General features: G+C 41.8%; 1 protein-coding gene across 1 annotated transcript in view; it reads right to left on the bottom strand.

Annotated features, from left to right (window-relative positions):
- UMODL1 (uromodulin like 1) overlaps positions 1-20436 on the bottom strand; it is a 42797-nt gene extending 22361 nt beyond the window's left edge. The window contains exons 1-11 of the mRNA XM_031612597.2: positions 20304-20436; positions 13345-13506; positions 12842-12948; positions 12097-12289; positions 10784-10924; positions 9926-10045; positions 7944-8198; positions 7425-7537; positions 5579-5798; positions 2186-2323; positions 466-1146 (exon numbers count right to left, since the gene is read on the bottom strand). Coding sequence (XP_031468457.2) covers positions 466-1146; positions 2186-2323; positions 5579-5798; positions 7425-7537; positions 7944-8198; positions 9926-10045; positions 10784-10924; positions 12097-12289; positions 12842-12948; positions 13345-13506; positions 20304-20421 — 2248 coding nt within the window. The 5' untranslated portion in view covers positions 20422-20436. The remainder of the gene's footprint in view (positions 1-465; positions 1147-2185; positions 2324-5578; positions 5799-7424; positions 7538-7943; positions 8199-9925; positions 10046-10783; positions 10925-12096; positions 12290-12841; positions 12949-13344; positions 13507-20303) is intronic.
- Between the last annotated feature and the right edge of the window lie 2490 nt (positions 20437-22926).

The raw sequence follows: 22926 nt of genomic DNA, 5'->3' as shown, positions 1-22926 counted from the left end.
AATGGTTTATAGGTTGTCACATAGCTCCTGGAAATCCCATGAAAAATTTGCAGAGCTCTGCTTAGTCCATGCTCCATGAAGGGTAACAGGATGGCAGTGCTGTGCTATCCTAGGTCTCTGAGGTAGCTGTGGGCTGCTGCTATAGAGCAAGTAGTGGCAGAGCAAATAGTGTATATTTCCATGAGCCACACTTAGAACACTGTATGATTTGCTTCATCTGCTTTGGGAAGAGGAAGTGTAACATCGATAAAGCTATCACCTGTAAGTGAAATTATTATGACATATTAATTTAGAAAAAAAGTGCCAGTTCCTGCAAGGAAATAATTCTGACATAGACAAACTAATTTCAGCCACCTTCATCCTAGATCACTGAGATAATTGTGCATCTTTCTGGAGTCTGGGTGAGTTTTCCTTCTCATGCAGTCAAACTGCCATGCATGCATGCCCAGCTGGATGCATACTCACTGTGGTGCATGGCTGGGCTTGGCATTGAGCTGGGAGGCAAGGAGAAGCCTGGCAAAGCTGGTGACCCCTTGGCTGTGGTGTGATTCTCAGCCCAAGAGCTGTTCTCTCTTTGTGTCTCTGTGTGTGTGTTGAGAGTGGCAATGAGAATGGGAGCTCCTGCATCCCCTGTGGCTGACAGAGCTGTGATGGGGCCATCTTGAGAGTGGATTTGAGGCTCTTCAAAAGCTGCATGACTTCCAGAGATATCGAAGGCTGTTTGGTTTGATAACATTGGCAATGGAGAACTACGTTGTTCTTGCTTGTCTGTGTCAATGGATGCATTTGTGAGAATGGCCACTTTCTGTGTTGTACAAGGGGAAGACTCAACCAATGAGCTCTGCTGTGATGGACTTGTGGTGGTCTGCTGCTCTGCAGTCACAGCTGTGGGGCTATTGTCTCTGGCCATGTGTGGAGTCAGGCTTTTATTCCAAGGAGCTGGAGGAGTGCTGGTGGTAGAATGGTGAGGGGGTGCTTGCCTCTCACCCAGTGGCAGTATAGCAAGGTGGTGTGCAATGGTGCTCATCTCAGAGCCTGTAGTGATGGTGGGGAAGGCAGAGGCTGCAGAGCTTGCTTCAGGAGCAAGCTGTGTGCTGCTTGCTACTTCGAGGGCTGTTCTTTCAGTCAGAGGGCTCACAATCTCACCTGCAACACAATAGATGTAGCATTGGAACCTCAAACCGGACAAGGAGGCATCAGAGCATGCTGTGTCTGACCTGGAAATTGGGCTGAAACCACACAGCCACATACAATAGCTTTACAGAAACATTGGATATTTCATAACTGCATTGTAACCCACGTGATTTTTGTGGCATTGAACCTCTTTACCTGCATACACATAAAAGCGGATTCGAGTCCTGAATCTCTTCTGGTTAGCAGGCCGTGGATCAATGCAGGAGAAGAAATTAGCCACAAAGATACCAAAATAATATTTATCTGCAGTCAGTCTTTAGGCTTATCAAGGAAAAGTTCAGAGAGACTACATGCAAAGATGCAAAGGCAGCTCCAAAACAAATGCCTCCTATTTTATTATGGTGGCCCATGACTTCAGAGGAGGATGTTGTGGAAGAGGCAGTAGAGGCTGAACCTTCTTGCCAATATCCCATTACATGTTGTTGCCATGTGACAGATGGCAGCAGAGGGTCTGACATGGAAGGGCATATGAAGCTAAGGTGTGTCACTGAATTCCTCTATACAGTGGAAAAAATGGCACCCATTGACATTCACTGATGCTTGCTGACCAAACAATGAATGTGAGCACAGTGAGGGGTGTGTGGTGAGTTTCAGTAGTAGTGACAGTGACAGTGTGTCATCTCTGCTGGTTCAGACTGTTATGAGTGCCACATGTGGGCTGTTGTTAATTGCTGGCAAAAATGAGAGCTAATGTCAGTGACAGTGTTGACAAATAGTGTTGTGTAGCTTAGAATTTGCTCTATCAAACAGTGTTATTGTGCTTTTTGTGTATTTCTTGGAAACAAATAGGAGGCATTATTTTCAGAACAACCAATGTATGAGGCCTACTTGCATGTATACAGAGGTTCTCCTTTGGCCAGAGACTCTAAAGGTGCATCTCTGTATATTTTGTGAGCTCTATAAACAGTTGCAATAAAAGCACAGGTAGAAAATTATAACTTATTTCAACTTTCCACGGCAAAGGGAAATGACATGGCAGTCTTCTGCTCACCCTCACAGTTTCTTCCAGGCCGGGATGGATTGGTGTCCATGGTTGTCCTGCATCTGCAGAGGTATGAGCCCATCAGATTGATACAATGTGCAAACATGGAGCAGTCATTGTCCATGGGAGAAGCACATTCATCCCAGTCTGTAAGATAAAAATGAGAAGATCAGTCAGACAGCCCCCTGTCTGCATTGAGCTAGAAATCATCACAAGAAATCCTTTATTCAGTATTCAAATTTAAGAATGTGATCTGTCATTTGCCTGACAGACAGGCTCTAAGTAATGCAGAACACTAACGGCGTTTTTGTCCTGTCACATAAAGATCAACCTTTGTCCTTGTACGCTTAAAAATATTTTCTCCAGGTACTGATTTTATTCAGACTTTTTTTGTTGTTTTAGAATTAAACACTTAGTTGTAGTGAGAAAAATTCTGTGTGTTTGTACCAGGGCTACCTCATAAATACACAGTTGTGCATAGCATAACTCCATTAGTAATGGATAGTTCTGTTACCACTAGCTCTCATGAGCTAGAATAGTAAATAGGGACTGAATCCAAATCATTTTCTGCTTCAAATAAAAGGTAAATGCAAATAATAAGCACTCTTCATTTCTTATCAGAGGAAGCGCTAGGAGAAAAAAACTCTTTTTATAAATAATTTATTTTCACAGGTAACACTGAACAGATGTGATTCCCTCTGGGACAGTCTCAGAAAAAAACGTCCTAGCTCATGAAGGCATCAATATGCTATAAGAGTGTTCCTTAAGTCTAATTTCCACCACTGTGAATGCATTAGAGACGCTTCTTCCATAGGGTCACAGATCAGTTTTATGGCTGAGTGTCTTCACTCCTGAAGAATTTTGCTCTGAAGTCTCATACTACCACTTGCACACTGTTCCAGCACACAGGCAAAGGATGAGTTAACGCTTTGCATATGAACAATCCCAGTGAATTCCATGTGACCACTCCCTGTGTGCACTCATTTGTGCATATACATTTGCTGCCTCTGGGCAGAGTGAAGGAAAGCAGAAAACTAGTCTGAGTGCCGTGTCTTGGGTTAAATAATTTTGATCAGAGGCTCGAATATTGTTCTGAACAATGTGTTATTGTAAGTGCTTGTTCTGCAAACATGCAGAGATTAGTCACTGCGATTAATTCTCAGAAACAAAGGAAAGCCCCAGTCTAGAAAGAGAAAGCACAGAGCATGTGTGCATGCACGTACAGACGTGCATCTCTTTGCTTGCACGCAGGCTTCCTCTTTCCTCCAAGTTAATATTTCAGTTCTTTTCCCCTTCTTTCTCATTAGATAGTTGGTGTATCCATTACTGTTTCCATTAGGTAATTCCATGTGACTGTGGCCAGCATCTGGCTATTAATTTACAGCCTGAACCACTCGGGGGAATGCAAGAGCATACAGGACTGACTCAAACAACAGCAGTGGGAGTGCTCTCCCTCATGACTTACTGTGCCATGAGGTAAATGTGACTCCTGATGGCTTCAGACACCACCGGACAGATGCTCAAATGCTAATACCAAGTAACTTACATTCACTGGCTCCACTGGCTCTGAGGGTTTCCTTTCCCATTACTTAGTAGGGCTTTTTAAGCAAACTTTACTTCTGAAACCATATTCAACTACACATCAGGCCAAACACTGATATTGTCTCCTCTGTCCTCCAGGGTGCTAATATACATGCACTTGTATACATGCACACACACACACACACACACACACACTCTTCCTGCACCTGCCATATTGTTTCACTTCTCTGGGAATTGACTCCTGTGCTACCCAGGACATGATATTGCTATATTGACCTTGGGCCTGACTCCACACGTCTCCTTCTCTTTCCTTGTCATGCCTCATACAACAGACAACCTCTTCAGTGTCTCAATTAATCTTGGCAGGAAGTTTCATAATTGTATGAGACTACAAAGAGGGATGCAACTGCTCCACTCCCTGCAGTTGTGCTCTCTAAAAGTCAGTCCCTCCTGACTTTTCATCTTTGCAGTTCCAAAGCAAACTCCCTGCTCTGTCACTGCCACTAAGCCAAGCACACTAGCCTACTGGTGGCCAGGCTCCACAGAGGTCCAGGTGGCATTGCTCTACATATGTACTGTGTGGTCTTACTACTAGAGGCCACACACCAGGATTCTCAGGGGCAAGGAAATGATACAGCCTTGAGATCTTCCAATATCTCCTTGGAGATCTTCAGCAGCCGCTTGGACATGGCCCACGGTACCCTGCTGTGGGCATCCCTGCTGGAGCAGGGGATGGGCCAGATAGACCCAGAGGTCCTTTCCAACCTCAGCCATTGTGTGATTCCATGTTTTCTTCAAGCACTGCACTCCTTGGTCTTATTTTCCACATTTGACTTTAAGAAACTCATGTCAAACAAGTGCTTCTTTGGGCAGAGCTAGGAAATAGTTGCCTTTAATGTAGTTCTAGAGAGGATAAAGGAGGAGTGGAGAATTTGAATTAGAGTGATGCTACTGGAAGCCATCTGGCTTCCTGCCATTAAAAAACATCCCCAAAGTATTGCCTTCTCTACTCCTGCACACTCCCCAGGACACTTAGACTCCATGTGCAGCCAGGAGAATATCAATAATATTTGTAAGGGATATTGGCGCACATCTGCATCTTGCAATTCAGTTCCTGCTGGTGCTGTGATATTTGTAGGCTTCAGGTGCAGTTTCTCTTCTGTTTTTTTCCTGTCATCCATATGCTCTGCAACTCCAAGGAGAGTTTTCCCTAATCACAGCAAGTAAGCTATTAAGTGCTCAGTGCACCAAGAGAGAAGAATAGCCCATTTTGTTGACTTTGGCAACTCTTTGGGCTCTGTCTGGCTCTGCCAGCTGGGAAACCTGAAGCCAGAAACGAGTCCTTTGTAGATAAAAACGTTATTACTGAAGATGAAACAAAGGCCCAATTTAACTAAATTCCATGTGTGCTTCTTCAGTCCTATTCACTGCGAGGACATTTGGGTATTTCTTCAGCTAGATTTCCTAAACCCTGGCCCAAGTTCAGCTCCACAGCCTTGAAGTGCAAAACTGTCTAGGTGGCATGAGCATCTAAAGGCCACAGATACTCCAAAGTAATCCTGTCCTCACTTCAGGGCAAGGAAGATATGGCAAACTTCCCACAGCTGACAGAGGGGAGAGGAAAGGAAAATCAATGGGGAAACAATGGAATCCTCTGCTCCTTAAGCACTGTGGAGGGTAGTGGTGCCTGCAGATACCTGAGGACAGCCCATTCTCCTTCTTGGCTTCCCTTCCAACAAACCATCATTAGCTCTGCACACTTTGTATCCCTATTTTTCAGGAAGAATGCTGATGATGCTGCACACAATCAAAATATCAAACACTGTTCTGCTATTAAAATAATAATAATTTAAAAATTACCTTCTACTGTAGAGTTCTGCTGATCCAACAAAAGTACGGAGCCATTGTACAAGTATGAAAGCACTGGGGCAAAGGTGGAGGCGTTAACTGGAAACCCAGGATCCTGCACTGTAATTCTGAGTCTCACAACGATGCTCCCAGCTTGCAGGGATTCAATCTGCAGTTTCAGTTTCCCAGATTTGTATAAAGCAGAAATGTTGGGTGGAAAGGAATTCCCAATCTGAGTTGAGTTAGAGAAACATTGGCAATTAGGAACTCAGCAGCAATAGCTGCTTTTTAAAACTGAGCTATGGTGGTACCATTTCTAAAGACTTACATTCTTAAACATTAGTAGGAAATGTGGTAAAAAGAAAAGTTTCAAAGTGTTTCAGTTATTATTTAGGTACATAGAAGTGTGTATCTCCTTGATGCACTCTTGAAAATGATATACATCTTACCTCTTATCTTACAAACCAAACTCTGTTCTCCTCCAGATAAGCAGATTTCCTTCTGCCCCAACTAATCATTCTTTACAAGGTAAGCTTGCATGCATTATACTCTTCAAGTTAGCTCTGCAGGTCACGCAAGCTCTCATGTCCCAAGACTCTCCTATATTCAGCTACACAGGAAATGAGGGACAACTCTCAGGAGCTGGAATTTGGTGATTTTGGCATCTGGCAGCCACAGTCCCTCAGGCAATATTCAGGTAGACTTTGACACTTAGCACAGGCCAGGGGCTGTTCCCAGTAGGCAATCTGAATGTGACCACCGTATACTAGAAGACTAGAAGACCCAACTGCACAGATATAGGCTGAGTGTGTGCTTGAGTTTTTTATTCCTATCTCCAGCTCAAAGCATGCCTTTGAATGTGCAAAGTAGCACTATAAATCAAGCCAGCTTCGGTCCCATTCAGCCAGTTTGCTCAAAAAAAATCCTACAAACAAGCTATTTAAGTGGTCTACATTCAAATCTGGGCAAAGACACACACACACACACACACACACACACAAAAAAAAAAAAAAAAAGGAGGAGAGAGAAAAGAGAGAAGGGGATACCATGCTCCCAGTGCAGAAAAAACAACACAGACAGACATTATTGCCTTTCCTTCCCAACTGTGCAATTCCGATTATGTGATTATGTCTGAGTCAGCCTCAGAAGAGATGCACTAAAAAAAAATGCTCCTGTGCAACAAAAACGAGCACTATGGAAAATAAAACTACATCAAGAGGTTAGACTTGAAATTTCTCATGAGTAAACACCTCTTTTGAACTGTCTTTGGAAATACAGCTCCACTGTTGATGCTCTTTTTTTCCCCTCAGATTTATATTGACATATGGTTATGGTTTAGGAAGCTGAGCACTGGAAACAGAGCTGATGACTGAGGCCTTCTTGGTGGCCTGAGCCGTTGATAATGGCTGCATGTGCACATACAGTGAATGGGGCTGGAGAAGAAAGCCTGACTCAGTCACTTTTCCTTAAAGAAAACTTTGCAAGCAGCCCAACACTTACTGAGAAGAGAGCACTGAAACAAATGCCAGCACTGTCATTTCAATAATCCACTAAAAAGCCTCAAGTCAATTTAGTGAGAGTTTACTGCTAAAGATCCAAGAAAAGGAGTCCTTATGGCATGCCTGGATTTTTAATTCCTTCACTCTTCTGTAAGGGAAAATTCTTGTCTCCATTGCTAATAAGACCAAGGATTTGATCTCTTTCATCAGTTGGATTTTGTGTTAATTAAAAAGGAAGGTCAAAGGAAACAATATTATGGTTTCCAAGGGTTATTTCAGCTGGGCACAAAATCCTCCATTACCTTAAATAAATTCTAAATTGAAGAAAAATATTTTACCCGGAGATATTTTAACATTACCTCCGTAAGCAGCATCCTTGAAAATTCTTCATATGCTGAGGTGCTGGGATCATGGAGATCTTCGGTGAAGTTGTAGTTGAGAATCCTCATAGTAACACCAAATATCTTAGCCTCTGTAGTACACAACATCAAAATGCACAACGACAAATCAGAGGAGGAGATGGTTCAGTCAAAATGGATGCACACAGACCAAAATATGAAATGCAGAGAGTCCACAAGAACATGGTGTCAGTCAGCACACCTGATTCGGGCACAGATTGGGTAAAAGGATTAAATCTGGAAGTGAATTTCAGGCATTTTTTAGGCCCAAATATATACCTGAATGTGCAGGTATTAAGAGAAATATAGCTGGATAAAAATACAGGTATTCAAAAGAAGTTCATTCACCTCTTTATATTTTGTTTGCTTTTGTTGGAAAGTGAGTTTGAGATCGAACCAAGAAAATAAAGCCAATATTCTGCTATAGCCTCCCATGCACTTATATCAGGCCCATAAAGATATATTTAAGGATCTATTTACCTGTTTTAACATTTTGATGGGAAAGGATGGATTTTCCACAACTTTCGTAGCTGATCTCTATTGAATACATCACACCTGCTTCCAGTCCAGATACACTCATTTTCACTTCATCTGCTTTCATGTTTTTTACAATCTCCTTGTCCTTGAACACTTGGACTTGGAAAGTATGGTTTAGAGTAGATGCAACATGCCAGGACATTTCAAAGCTGTTGCTGGTAACGCTGAAGATTTGATGGTTTGTAATTGCAGAGGGATCTATCCCAGGAAAAGACAACACATCAAAAACGACATTTAATCATTAAAACACTGCTATCCTAAATCCATTATACACAAGCACTTTTACAGTCAATAGGGGAAGCTCCTCTTTACATCATGTCAAGACAGATTTTGTCCCTTTCACAGTACAAAGTTCGCTCATCCGTGAACCATCCCACTAGAGTGATTAATTGCTGGATGTTTATTGCTTTTATTTCCCTTCAGCATACATATTTGTGTTAAATCAGTAGTAACACTAATAATCAGGCAGACTGCTGCAGGTTCCAGCAGAAGAAACAAGTTTGTAAGAGTGAATCTGTGTACTCTATGTGAGTTTACATCTGCTTTACTTGTCACTTAAATCATCAAATTGCACCTCCTCAGGCAAAGGCTGCCTTGATTTATGCCTGGAAAAACACCACTGTCTGCAGCTTTTACAAGCTGGGAGTGAAGCATGGGCATGTATTTTACCTGTTTATGTCATGCTAGTCCAATGCCATCACCGTCATGTCAATGGGAAAAGACAAGGTCCTTCAGAGGTGATTCCTCTCCTTGAAGTAGTAGGAGGTATCTAAATGGGGCAGGGTGAACTGCCCTCTAGCAGAGCTGTTCCACCTCCACTAACTAGAGGGAGAGCTGAGATGACAGTGTTAAACTGGACACATTTCCCATAAACAGATGGGGTCAAGTTGGTCAAACATCAGCCCACACACTAAACTGGAGACCTCAGTATGCTGCTGCCACAGCATCTGTTCCTTCACGCTAATGGTTACCTTAAGGAAAATGGGTTGTTTTCTTCAGCTATTATAGTGGGACATCATTGTTGTCAGGTCTCTGAGTCTGCCAAAAACCCACATGGTGATGCCTCCCTCCTCTAGAGGGGACTTCAGTCAAACTTCTTTAGCTACATCTCAGATCAGAAGCTGCAGAGATGAAGATCAAAAAAACCTGGCCTGTCTCTGTAAACTAGGCAAAGAACCACTGACAGCTATTTCCTCCCACAAGAAGAACAGGATGTTAAAGAAAGATTGTGACCATTCTCATTTGAAAGGACCCAAGTTACTGATATAAAGATAAATCTTTCAGTTTTTGTTTCCATCACAGTCCCCCAGACAGCCATAATGCATAGCAGAGAGTATTCACAAAGGCTAACTCCATTGTAATATGGATGTGGAGAGCTTCCCTGACCCATCTCCATGGACTGTGTCCCCGAGTCTTTGGCCAGGAGGAGCTCCTGCACTGGTAGCAGGACAAGCACCTCCATCCTGCACCTCTATACAGTATAAGCTCAGGACATGCATTCAGGCCCAGGGATAAGTGGTGCTAGCCTTCCACTGCCTTTGCTAGTATGCTTCTTCATGCTGCAGGATTTGGATTACCCAGACCAAGTCCCATGATGGGTCCTGCAATTGGACAGCTTGCCAAGCATCAGTGGCTCAGTGAGCTCAGCGTGGTCACCTCCTCTTCCAGGAGGCCAATCTCCTTAATCAGTCACGAGGTTAATAGTGGAGCTACTCCAGGGGTCAGTTCATAGCACCACAGCTCCTGCTCTGTATCTCCCACTGAGGGATCCTTTCTCATTCCTTCTCTGTAGGAGGAGATTCACTCCAAAACTACCACCATTTTTGTGAACGCCCTCCTGTAACTCAACCAGCTCCAGAAAAAAGGGATCACAGAGTGCCTGAGTTAAAGCAAGGCAATGTTCATTCAAATCCAAAGTCACTTACAGCATCCAGCATCAGTAGATTGGTTAGTCATGGACAAGAGACTTGAATTACTTATAGATGGAGAGCTACTGCTGATGTTAATGGGATCCAACTCTGAGCTTGGACTGGATGCTGCTGTGCCTAAGGGAGAAACAGCATTATCAAAGGGTTAAAGCATTCCTAACAAAGCAAATCCGAAGTAATATCATTTGCACTTCCAGCAGCTGAAAAGCAGCAATAGAAGTATTATAAATAGAAATTAAAATAAACATATTTTCATATCACATAAGGATAAATCAATACATTATCTTAATTTTTGAAAGGATTGAAAAATCGTTTTCTAACTAAATTGTTGAATCTGCAAATGCTTACTTATTCCATTATCTTTAAGCCTGTTAGCAGGCCCATTGGTGTCTGTGCATGCCTATGTATTTTTCTGAAAAGAATTATTTCTCACATTGCCCAACTCCAGCTGCTTCCAGCAAAGGACTCAGCAACAGAGCAGCAGCTGAAGATGGGCTTGTACTATGCCAGAGTCCAGGCTGCAGTCACATAAAATGGGAAGGAGACTTCAAGTACAAGTAAAGTCACTAATTGTAGCTGCCCATGGCACTGGGGAGGTGTACTGACAATGAGTGACATATTGTCAGGGCCTGAGGCCAGACGCTTTGTCAGGTGAGAAAGGACAGCTGAGGGTGAGGTATGAGAAACAGCCTGGATCTTGGAAATAAGTACACTGCATTTAATCAGACATAGCTAGCAAGATGGCTCATGCAGCACCTCCTGCCAATAGGAGAAGTGGCCCTGTGTGTTCCAAAAGCAGGCGGTTCCTGCAGAAGCATTCTCAGTATTTCCCAAGGTAAGACCTACTTTGCTTACCATCTTTTCTTGTGCTCAGCTGGAGAGGGCTGACATATGCTTCTTGGTGCTCAGGGCTGCAGCTGTAATAACCCTCCAGATTTACACAGGAATTTTGCTCAGGGCAAGCATTGAATTCCACATAGGAGCATTCATCAACATCTAGGAAGAAGAATACAGCTTACACAGATACTGATAGCAGCATCAAGGCTGATCTGCCTCTGAATAGGACAAATTCAGTGTAAATCTGTAGTAACTGCTGGTACAATTTCAGATTTATATCTATGCAGTTAAATATGAATTTGAGGGACATGGTCAGTGGGCATGTTGGAGATGGGCTGATGATTGGACTAGATGATCTTCATGGTCTTTTCCAACCTTAATGATTCTATGAAATCAGAATGCTGCCTTTTCCTGAAACTAGCCCCCATTCACTTATAAGCCCACCACTTTTTACTCAGTGTGTTTGGTTTAAGATGAGAGTTAGCGGCTGTTCTTTCTGATAGTTCCAGGGTGTCATTCAAACCGGAGTGAAGTCAGTGGTGGAGGAAGAAAATCTGCCCAGAGATCACACTGAAAACTGGACTGAGTCAGTACAGAATAAGAACTAATGACAAACAGTATTTATGGATGCGTGTCAGGGGTGAAAATAATTATGCAATAATAAAACACATTTAAATACTTATGTAATGCTCAAAGAAGTAGATTAATGAACAGCAGTAATTAGCAGACCACAAATACTCCTTATTTAATGTGAGTTACTGGAAGCATCACAAGTCTGAAAAAAACAGTTTATCTGCTTCCCAAGAACAATGCAAACACTTAAGAGACTGCTTAATACAACTAACATTTGTGCTACAAACATGAGTACTTGAATACCTATTAAGAGGGAAAAAAAAACAACTGAGGAAGCATGATCAAGCCCTCCAAACTATTCACTCCAAAATTAATTACAAATCTATCTTCACCCTATAACATGTGGTTTCAGTAATCTTTGCAAAGTTTACAGGACTCACTATGACTATGAAGCCATGGATTCGGGTTGGATATTAGGAAAAAAAATTTCTCAGAAAGAGTGGTGAGGCAGTGGCACAGGCTGCCCAGGGAGGTGGTGGAATCACCATCCCTGAAGAGCCATGTGGATGTGGCACTGAGGGACATGAGCAGTGGGCATGGTGGGGATGGGCTGATGGTTGGACTAGGTGATCTTAGTGATCTTTTCCAACTTTAATAATTCTGTGATTCTATACATTGATAGTCATACAGATAAAATCCCAAGTGCAATGAAACTCCTTGAAAAGGCTTCCCCCAGGGCCAGGATTATAATAAATAACCTTTCACATCTGTGTCAATCACTTCATACACACGCTTAACCATGTTCTTCAAGGAAGAAGAAACCTCTGCTAGTGGAGCTGGTTGATGCAGTCCAATCAGAACTCGAGAGGCCACTGTCCCAGCATACATTTCTGCATAGTTACTCTGGATATGGTGCACAGAGGTATTCAAGGGCTGTAAGGCACCAGTAATCTGGAAAATAGGTGAACAAACCTTCATCAGTACAGATGTATGCCAAGGAGGCATAACCTATGCAGTGATCATCATCAGAAACTGAGTGTAAAAAGCACCAATTCGGTAAATTCGGAAAATAAGCAAAATTAAGGTCTGTATTCGAGCAACGTGAGCACTTCTTATTATCACATTTTACAAAAGCATCATGCCCCTGCAGATCGTGAAATCCAGACCCAGTCTGTCATAAATCCAAAGCTAAGCTGAAGCACACACTGCTTAGACAGGAAGAAAACTCTGAGAACATGAAAGCTTTCTCTGCTCCTTGGCAAAGACCTGAAAAATTTACTTAAGGAGATACTCGATCAATTTTACTTAAGCTGCATGAGGATGAGGCTGACATTCACCAATTAGGAATACATTTGGCCCAAACTATAGGGGGAGCAGCTGGCAAGGTGGTGTCCAGCTCACGCGACCATGGGCTCCCTCCTGGACTGAAGTAAGTGGTAATCAGCGAGTAACAAATGTGTGGACACGATGAGCAACACAGAGAGTGCTTGTGTTCATACGTACCATGGAATGCAAAAGGCGTGAATGATTCAGAAGGTGGGAATCCACTCTAATTAATTCATTAAAGTCCATTTTTACCAGGACTGTCACGTTGTACCAGAACATCTTTTCTGAAGTGTACAAAACAAAACAGCAAAGTCATCTGAGATGTGATGCCATAGAAAGCTACAGAGCTGTAGGAAGGCTCTGAGAAACTAAAGCCAGCTTTAACTTTGAGATTACCAAGGGTCCAAGTGCAGCTATTGGCTTCTGCTCCAGTATGCTGCAGGCAGCAGTGCCAGCTGAGGAGGAGAAGCCATGCAAGGTCCAATGGACCTATAGCACACCCTGTTCAGCCCCACAGGCACAAGCACAGAAACCAAATTTCCTGGAGTTGACCCAAGGCATATTCCCATGTTTGCTTTATGAAGAGCTATGGTAACAGTTGTTCTGCCCACTCCCACCCTCAGAAGGAAAAATTAAGCACATTTCTATTAGAAGCAGTCTTGAATTTATCAGTAACATACCCTCTGGCTTTGGATTCACACAGACTGCTCCCTTGGATGAGTTGCAGCATTTTTTCAGCCCTGGACATTCAGCATCGAACGTGCAAGAATAATCAGATGTTTCCATATTCTCCATTGGACAAATACCAGGTCTTGAGGCAAATACACTGGTCCTGTTGAGCGCTAAGGAACAAAAACACTTCTGAGGACAAAAATATAGAAAATTGTTTCCATAAAACTGCTGTATAAATTATAGCAAATATGTCCTCTCACATTTTAGAAATGTGTCCTTCTGCTAAGAGATTTTCATGAGGAAAAAACAGCAGTCTAAATGCCATTATTTCCTTTAAAGGACATAAAAATATTTTTAACTGATAATTTTCCATTAATTATAATATATAGACAGACAGACAGACAGAAAGATAGATTCTAATTGTGGAGAAATTGGAGCACTACATGACAGAAAACATACTCATTGCCAGCTATGACTAATCCAAATAATACATAATGATCAAAGTGAACAGGTAGTGTCTATGCTAGAAATCTGGAGTTTTCATTTAACCGTTTCCATTCATTTGGCTCTAAAAATTTTTTGATCCTATAAACTCTTGATTAATTTATCAGGCAATTAAAGTCAGCTTGGAGAAAAATGAGAACTATTCTCACTGTAGGAGAAGGCTGCAGTTCAGGAAAACCACTTTTGACATAGTAAAGTCCATAGTAAATGAAAGGTCTATAGCAAATTACAGACCCGTCATGGATGCCATTTCTGTGGGTTTTCAATTTGCTATCTGAAGGCTCTGAATAAAGCTAAATCTGAGGTGTCCAAAAAATAGAAGGGAATACTGAATCTATGCCTTATGGCCTCAGCAAAGTAAGCTGCTTAAATAAGCAAATTATGTTGATTAGTCAAGTTTTAGACTAAATCTCTGACACTTGCTGCTACGTGCACATGCCTGGTTCCCTTCTCAGCAAATCTGTGGTAGACTGAAGCCTATTGCATACGGAGAGCTTTAACTTTGTGGTTCACTCCAGAACAGATCTCATTTTCAGCACTCCAAATCCCCAGTTTGATCTCCAGTCCAGGGATAAAGCTCAAAACACACCACACAAAACTCAACATGTATAATTTTCAGCCATTTCTGCAACAGGGGTTATCGTTGTATTTGCATAAATAGTCCATTATAACCAATGATTTTAATCTGCGTTTTTTGGAGATCCCATAATGTGCTTCTCAAGGATAATTAAGAAAAACAAACATCATTTAATGAGAGTCCACACCTCTGAGGAAAAACCTGCCAAAGCCCACAAGCTGAGAAGAGTGTAGGCACTGAGCTGAGATCTTTTGGAAGTTCAGAGGCTAAGTGAATGTGTATTTTAAAGATTTGTACGCAGCATATATGGGAAACCACATTTCCACCCCTTTATATTGCACGTGTATACTTTGTGTGCACACCATCAGTGAACACAGACTTTACTGGGGCTGTGAGTAGCATGTAAGTAGAGACAGTGTTAGATCCCCAAGATCTTTGGGCAGCAGTTAAAGAAATTCTATCCTGTGCAATCTGACCCAAGTTTCTTCTGTGTCCAGCAAGTCTAGTAGTCCTATTCTACTTCCCAGAATGGACCAGGACCCTCTGCTGACTCTGGGACTGATTTCACAAGCTTTTCCCCCAAGAGGATCCTACTGCTAGAAAGCCTCCTCCTGATTTCAGCTGTAGTTTGAACAAGTTTGAGGTTCAAAGCAGCTTCTTCCACCCAGGTCCTCTTCTGCAATATTGAATCACAGTATAAACCATGGGTGTACAACTATTTGGCTTGCTTGGGCTGCACTGAGTGAAAGGAAATTACCTTGGGCCACATGTAAAATATATAATATAGTTAATGTAAATAGTAACAATAGTTATTTTTTAAATATATATTCTATATATTTCTTAAAAAATTAAAAAAAGGCAATAAACACATACAACTAATGGGTTGGACATGTATGGTGTAAGCAATCTAATGGGTCACATGCAATTTCAGAAATCACTGCTGAGTTCTGGCTGGGTGCCATTCAAGCCATTTATCTAAAATCTAAAGGCCATCATTTTCGCATCAGCAAAAACAAGGATGGATTCACATCACATTTCCACCTAATTGCAACTAACTCACTTTGCAAATTTGATTTACACTTTCCCTTCGATCAGCTCAGGGATGGACACCCAGAGCTATGCCATCCACTAAGCTGGGGAGCAAGCCGGCCAAATGGTCCGTCAGTCAGAAAACAGATAGGCTTTCCTCCCTCATTTTCTGCATAAACATGCAGAAGAAGAGACAGAGTATCCAAGGCTTAGCAACTGAAGTCACCAGGCTGTGCCCAGGAGAGCTGCAGGCATGTCCCAGGCAGTGGGTGCTGAGCAACACTGCTGGCTCAGCCATAGCCTCCATCCACACAGGTGTCACACAGAGGGCTGGGGACCAAAACACTGCATTCCTCTCAGGCATCAAAAGGGGGAGACAAATATATGATGCTCCAGAAGAAGCTCCTGCCAAAGTCTGCTGCAAAGATCCCTCTGTAGCTGTCACTAGTGAGGCTGCACCTTGAGTACTGTGTTCAGTTTTGGACCCCTCACTATAAGAAAAGTATTAAGGGCCTGGAATGTGTCCAGAGAAGGGCAGTGAAGCTGTGATGGTTCTGGAGGGGGCTGATGGAGAGCAGCTGAAGGAACTGGGATTGTTCAGTCTGAAGAAGAGGAGTCTTGGAGGAGACCTTATTGCTCTCTACAACCACCTGAATGAAAGGAGGTCATGGTGAGGTAGAGGTCAGCCTCTTCTCACAGGTAACAGTGACAGGACAAGAGGGAATGGCTTCAAGTTGTGCCAGGGGAGGTTCAGGTTGGAGTGGTGAGGCATTGGCTCAGGCTGCCCAGGGAGGTGGTGGAGTCACCATCCATGGAAGTGTGAGGGACATGGTTAGTCAGCATGGAGGTGATGGGCCAGTGGTTGAACAAGGTGATCTTAGTGATCTTTTCCAACCTTAATGATTCTATGATAGACAGACCAATGGTTCTCATCATGCAACCTTGTTTTGGGCATCTTTAAACCTTGCTAGGCTTTACCTGCTCAGATGGATGTTGTCCATCCTGATTGCCTATCCAGGGCTTAAGTAGGGCAGTGGGCAGCATGCAGATATGCCAGCTCAGAATCTGATAAATGCCCTTTCCTATGAAAACTACAACATATTTACCAGAACACACTCATGATAGAGAAAATTTGGCCAGGACATAACTGTGGGATGATGTGGGAGCATGTCCTTGAAGCTCAGCCCACCCTGGGGGTATGTTGCAGCATTGCCTGCATGCAGTAACACTCCTATCCCATTGGTTTCTGGTGGCAATACAGGGGAGGGCCATGCCATAGCTTTATCTGTCTGAGTGACATCCAGCAAGCAGACATCTGCGTACAGGTCTGAAAGATCCAAGCCCCGCAGGGGAGCTACCTGGATGCTTGAAATGAATGGGTTTTTGGCTTTACAACTGTTTTCTGAAAGTTTGAGGAACCTCAAGATCTACTTGATGACTGGGGACCACTCATTGTCACCGTCAAGGGCAGCAGGCTTCACACTCCATACTGTGCTGAAGGCAGCACTGAGTGCTCTGGGGATAAAAATAATTAAGTGAAAAACAGGAATCACATACTGAGTGTCTCAGAGTGGGCACACAATGATGAGAGCCAAGCCTTGCTGCAGCTGCAAAAGGCAGATAGCGTCCTTTCCCTCCTACTGCAGTGTGAAAATAAAGTGCTGTCTGGACATCACCCTGGGATTCACCTCAGGAGGTGATAAATAATTCTCTGTTCAGAAAGAGGCTTAGCAGAGCACTGAACCACACAGTGAACCAAGAGCACTGCTGGGATACTCTTGAGGGGGATTCTGCTGCCCTTGGAAATATGGTCCTTGGGGCAAGGCAGCAGGTCAGGGAATGAAGAGGGTTAATTGTCTGCATGCACAGGCAAAAGGAGAGGAAACAATGGCTGTTTTCATCTAATTCTAATTTTAGAATTCTAGCACTTCCTCGCTTTTAGAGACTTGGTTTTAGAAATAAATGAAGCAGTTTCTGTGTATGCATGCCAATGTCTAATACTATCCTAATGAACTGATGGGCAGTTAATGAGAATTACCAGACTGACTTGAGTAATGATTAAGTTATTTTTGCCTCAACAGTAAAGAAATAAGAAAGCAGAGCCTGCCATATCCCAGGCAGGGGTAAATGTTTCCTTCTGGAAGGAAAACGCTGGGGGCAGCCAGAACCAGACGACTGTGAAAGGTGCTGCAGCCTCTTCAGCTCCTGGTAGGATGGGGAGCATGCCAGCGTGGATAACATCAAGAAGAAAGTGACAGAAGTTCAGCAGAATGCTGTGCAGTAATTTCAGCAGTCACAGTTTTTCTTTTCATCATTTATTTAAGACTATGTCTAGACAGTGCATTACCATTCACTGAATATATATATGACTAATGCCCTGAAAAGCAAAGATACTGGAATAATTTAAACAGAGAAATCACCTAGAGGCCAGACAAATCCTTTTATGTTCTAAAATATTCCGAAATTAACTTTGACAGGAAAAGAGTCAAGGTGACCACAGTGCTTCACAGGCAAACCTGCCCAGAGTGTATATCCACAATGTGGCAAGGGCAGATTAGAAATCTTGCAGCTAAACTTTACAGGAGATTTAGAGATTTGTTAAAGTTACAGGAAATAAACTTGCTGACACCTCTCAGGCCTACAGTTTCTGAGGACATGCTTTTAAAAGGCATGTAATTAATGGGGGGAAAATATTTAAAGTGTTAACCAGGATGAGTTTTTATCCAACCAGGAAGATTACCAGAGGTTCTGAAACATTTTGAAAATCACGGTTCCTCAGGGGGTTTCTTGTGTGAATAGAGACAACCAGAACTGGCCAGTCACTCTCCAACATCTGGCTGACATGGTTATTTCCTTGCAGTAGGGAATTAGAAAGCAGTTTTCTCCAACTGCTTCTCAACCTTGCCTTGTTGGGTTAATTTATTTACTCTATACATGTGTACACACACTTGCACATGTGTGTATATAGAAAAGACCTTACTGAAGTGACTATTCAACATTAACTGGACATACTAGAGACTTCCTCAAGCCTGGAACTGCTGTTTGGAAAATATGCGTTATTTTGGGTGAGTCCTTTGCTTGTCAAACAAGACTGCCTGGAAATACTGTAACCTGCAGGTCACATTTTGCCCTGACTGACACTCCACCACAGTCACTGAGACAAAAAAAACCTGCAGGATACAATAGCAAGGGGTGATGTATGCCTCATTATGATTTTCTTCTTCTCTAGCAAACTGTTTAAAGAACAAAACACAGCGACTACTTCTGGGTTCTGACCTTTCTCTTGAAAGCATTTTCCTGCTAGATACAATATTCTTCTATCAACTGTTGAGAGAGTCTTGTAAAAAAAATGTTTGGAGGTTCATTTTGTAGTGCTCTGAAGTAATTTTAAGGTAGGATGAACACGTTCTTCTTGACACATCCCATGACAAAACATACGGCTCATAGCCTCTCATGTGTCATTATATGATCCAATGCACGGACGAGTTCAGGGGCATTCCCATAGAACTCAATCACTTAAATCTTGTGACTCAAAAGGAGAGCCAGGGCTGCAATAGGACCTTTCCTATTTGATCTTTTGTCACAGTGATGACATTATGTAAATTCCCATGAAAAGGGGAAACAAAGAAAAAGCAATTTCAGAGACAAAATTCAGTCTTATAGAAGTTTTCTGGGTGCTGGAACAGTCTAGTACTATCCTATCTAATCCAACATGCCTGTTCAGGTTAAAATCATACAATTTTTATGAAAAAGCTGCATTTAATTAAAAAAATATATATAATATATATGAGTATAACTTGAGTCTTCTCAAGCAAATACATACAATCCAGTGCAAAATGCTACCTGAACAAATTTTTTGCAAGCATAACTTCAGCTGGATAACAGAAGTTCTTAAAGAACTTAATATAAATCAAAGTAAATCCCTGCTTTACAAAAATGGATCAGGAAAACATTTTGCTCCATTTTAATGCTATTGGAAACGTGTCAAGTTACACAAACTTACTTTGGTAGACCAACAAATACTGGGACTTTGTCAGAGGAACCTATTGGAGATTCTCTAGAAACCCATTTTACTCAAAAAATCCCTTCCAACTCTGAGTCAATTCTTGCTAAAAGTAAAGAATTTCCTGTTGAAATGTGGTAATACTCATGTGGGAAGTGGGAAAAGCTTCGATCTTCAGTCAAAGGTGTTTAAGTCCTCTAGAGTAGAGTTTTACTGTAACTCAGAAGTTAGATCAGATCCACTAAAATGGTCACTGTTTTCAACAACAGTCCTAAGTAACCAAGGCAGTACCTGAGAGAATGGATCCTAATATACTTTTGGTAGGAAAGCAGGTGGTAACATCTTACCCAAAGCCTCAGGTTGTCTTAAATTAACACCAAAATTGGGTTAGCAGCCAGGAAACTGATAGTGCTCCAAATCAAAGGAAATGCTATCCTAACTGCATCCTAAATTACTTTTAAGAAAAAAGTTCCTGCAGTAAATGCAAGCACATTGAGAGCAGATACAGCACATTGCAAGTATACATGAGCTACCCCACTTGGCTGCAGATATTGGCCTGAATCAGGACAAATAATGAGCCCTTTGAGTGATAACAAGCAAGTACCTTCTTCTTGCTCACCTGGAATTTTGGTGAATTTGTGAATAAGTGTGGCATATAGGAAGAACCATGAGCATTAGTTTTCCAGCTCTACTCCTTATCACATTGGACTAAATTTACTATTGATTTTTGCAGATTTACTTCTTTCAGTGAATCTATTGCCCAGAACTGAAATAAGTATTTACATGTTTCAGTTTAAGTGAATTCTCTTTCAGAAAAAGCATTTATTTCAACAATTAATCTGACTAAAACTTACCTAGAGAGCAATAGAGCCCAACTTGCTCATATCCTTCACAGCAATCTGTAAAGTTGATGGTCTCAGGGACTTCAACTGTACGATACTGTGTTTTGTAGTACATTCGGGGACATACCATCCATGGTATCCATCCACCACAGGAAGTGTTTTTCTCAAAGGACTTTTGGTAGGCAACCATTTTAAAAACGTTTTTGGTCAGGCTATAGTTGCACAGATGATAGCCTAGCAAAGAGAGGCCTCTTTCTAGGGGAAAACAAAACAGGAAAGAGAGGAATCAGACCTAACTTTTCACCTCGTAGCACGTGTTCTCTGCAATTAAATTTTAAAATGGTTAAAAATTAGTTAAATAGTTAAAAATAAGTTTAAAATATCAAGAATTATGAGAAAACATTAAAAGAATCAACATAGATGAATGATTTCCAGGAAGGCTGATGTTAGGAAGAATGTCACCTCAGAAAATGGACAGAAGAAAGAATTAGCAGTGACTGCTTGTCACAGCAACCATTTCAGCCATAAAAGGATGCATATTGGCAGAGAATTCAAAGAGTTCTCAGTGCCTTCAGGAACAATGCAGAAAAAGGGCAATTTAACTCGAATAAGTGTAAATTAATATCCATTAATAAAAATGAATTGTGGAACAGAATAGGCAGTTCCAGAGCAGAGTTATCCAAGTACTTCAGATGTCCACTTGAGGCTCATGCTACCCAAGTGTTCATCTAGCTCTGCTGACTATTAATGGAACGAAGCATGAGCAACTCATGGGCAGATGAGTCACAGGAGATGTCTGGAAAAGACATCCTTCAGACACTGCCCTAGGCTAAAACTGGGTACTCATACATCAGTGAGAAGGACTTTCAGGTATCTGGCACAAAAGGTATTCCTGGAGCTTCTGTGCTGCCTTTTTGCATTTGTTGTAAACAATATTAGACCCAGTCCTTTGAGAGATGTTGTGATTCATTGACTTCAGTATAAATGAAAATTGTGGTAAGTTCATTAACTAGATAATGTCACAAAGGTCTGAGAATGGAACTCCATTTTTTGGTTCTGAAACCAGTGGTGATGAGGACTGAAGTTAGTTTTGTAATGTGTCCTGCTTAAAACTCAAGTACTTGATCAGGAGCACTAAAAGGAAAAATAAACAGAGCTGAATTAGCAGTGAGCAACCTACAGCCATATTACAGACACCAGGTTGTATTTTAATGAGATATTATACAAGCCTTATACTTAGGGCTGACTCACACTCTGTCCTGTTTGGGAAAGAGATGGGATAGAATTAAAAAAGCCTGCATCATCCTTTAGTCAAAGCAAAAAAAAAGCTTTAATAAGGAAAAACATGATTTTGCTGAAGAGTATGGTAGGATTGTTTCTGAGAACTCTTAGGGAACCAGAGCCAGACAACAGACTGAAGTTAACATAGTGTGCATAAGCATAAAATTAAAATATTTAGGCCTTATCTTATTTGTACAACTTACCTTTATCCAGAGAAGATGAAAAATGTAAAAATAAGAAATCAAAGAGGACTCCTCTGCTTTTATCACATCTAGCTTTCCAGCTAAACAAATGATATGTGTATAATCTGAATAGCAATGGTAAAAGAAGATGATCCATTTGTCATTCAAGGACAGTTTAGAACAATGCATGGGATAGACACCATAGGTCACAATATGTCTCTCAAGCTGGCTTACTCCACCAAGTGACTCAGAAGGTTTTCCACCAGGAAGAGGACAGAGAGATCATGAAAGCCCATGTCCATCCATGGACTCTCGACTTGGTTAAAATTAGGATATCAATCAGGGAGAGGGGAAAAGAGAAAAAAAATATTGGTTGTGGATGTATTATCATGGTTAGAGCAATGCAGGAGCACAAAGCAAACAATCAAGTAAGGAGTACACTGGAGATCAGTGTTTTCAGTGCAGAGCTGAGCCTGCAGCAAGGACATAGCACTGGAAAGCTAGAAATTCCAGAGTCAGCTGAGCTGGCTTAGGCCTTACAGCAATGTGCAACATAAATACAGGTATGAAACTGAGAACAAAATGGTATAGAATTAGACACAGTCTATAATTAGAAGCTACAGCTGTCAGTGCAGATATGAAATCATATTTCATACTTAAACACTGATCCTAGGTATGGAATGAGGCTGCTAAAGCCAAGAAAGAAGGTCTGAGACATGACGATGGTGGTACAGAAAGAGACTAGACTAGAAGGCAGCACCACTAACCTTACCATCACCTGTCATTTTGATCCAGTTTAAAGTAATTTTGGCGCTCATAGAGTTCAATTATTTGCTGACAGCGGTTTCCTGCTGAGCACTGTGACTTAGATCAATTTGTACTCCTTAGCGAATTGGCTGTCAGTTCTCATTACCCCCCATCTATGGGATTAAAGCACTATCTAGCAGAATCCAGTAGCACTGGCTGGTTTTTTTCCAGCAGCACAGAGCCGAAGTCAATAGCAAAGCGGAAAGGAATCAGCTGGCATTGGCAATGCTACCTTAGACTTGTCATCTTTGAGTTTCAAGTTTTTATTTTAGCAATCACCAGTTTTCTACACTGGCAGAGAAAGTATTAATTTTATTATGTTAAACAAGAGGAAAAACCATTAAATCAATTGCTTTGTTATTAGA

Source organism: Phasianus colchicus, chromosome 1, assembly GCF_987193195.1.
Source record: "Phasianus colchicus chromosome 1, bPhaCol1.hap1.1, whole genome shotgun sequence".
Taxonomy (NCBI): Eukaryota; Metazoa; Chordata; class Aves; order Galliformes; family Phasianidae; genus Phasianus; species Phasianus colchicus.
This window is presented reverse-complemented; position numbering and strand designations above follow the sequence as displayed.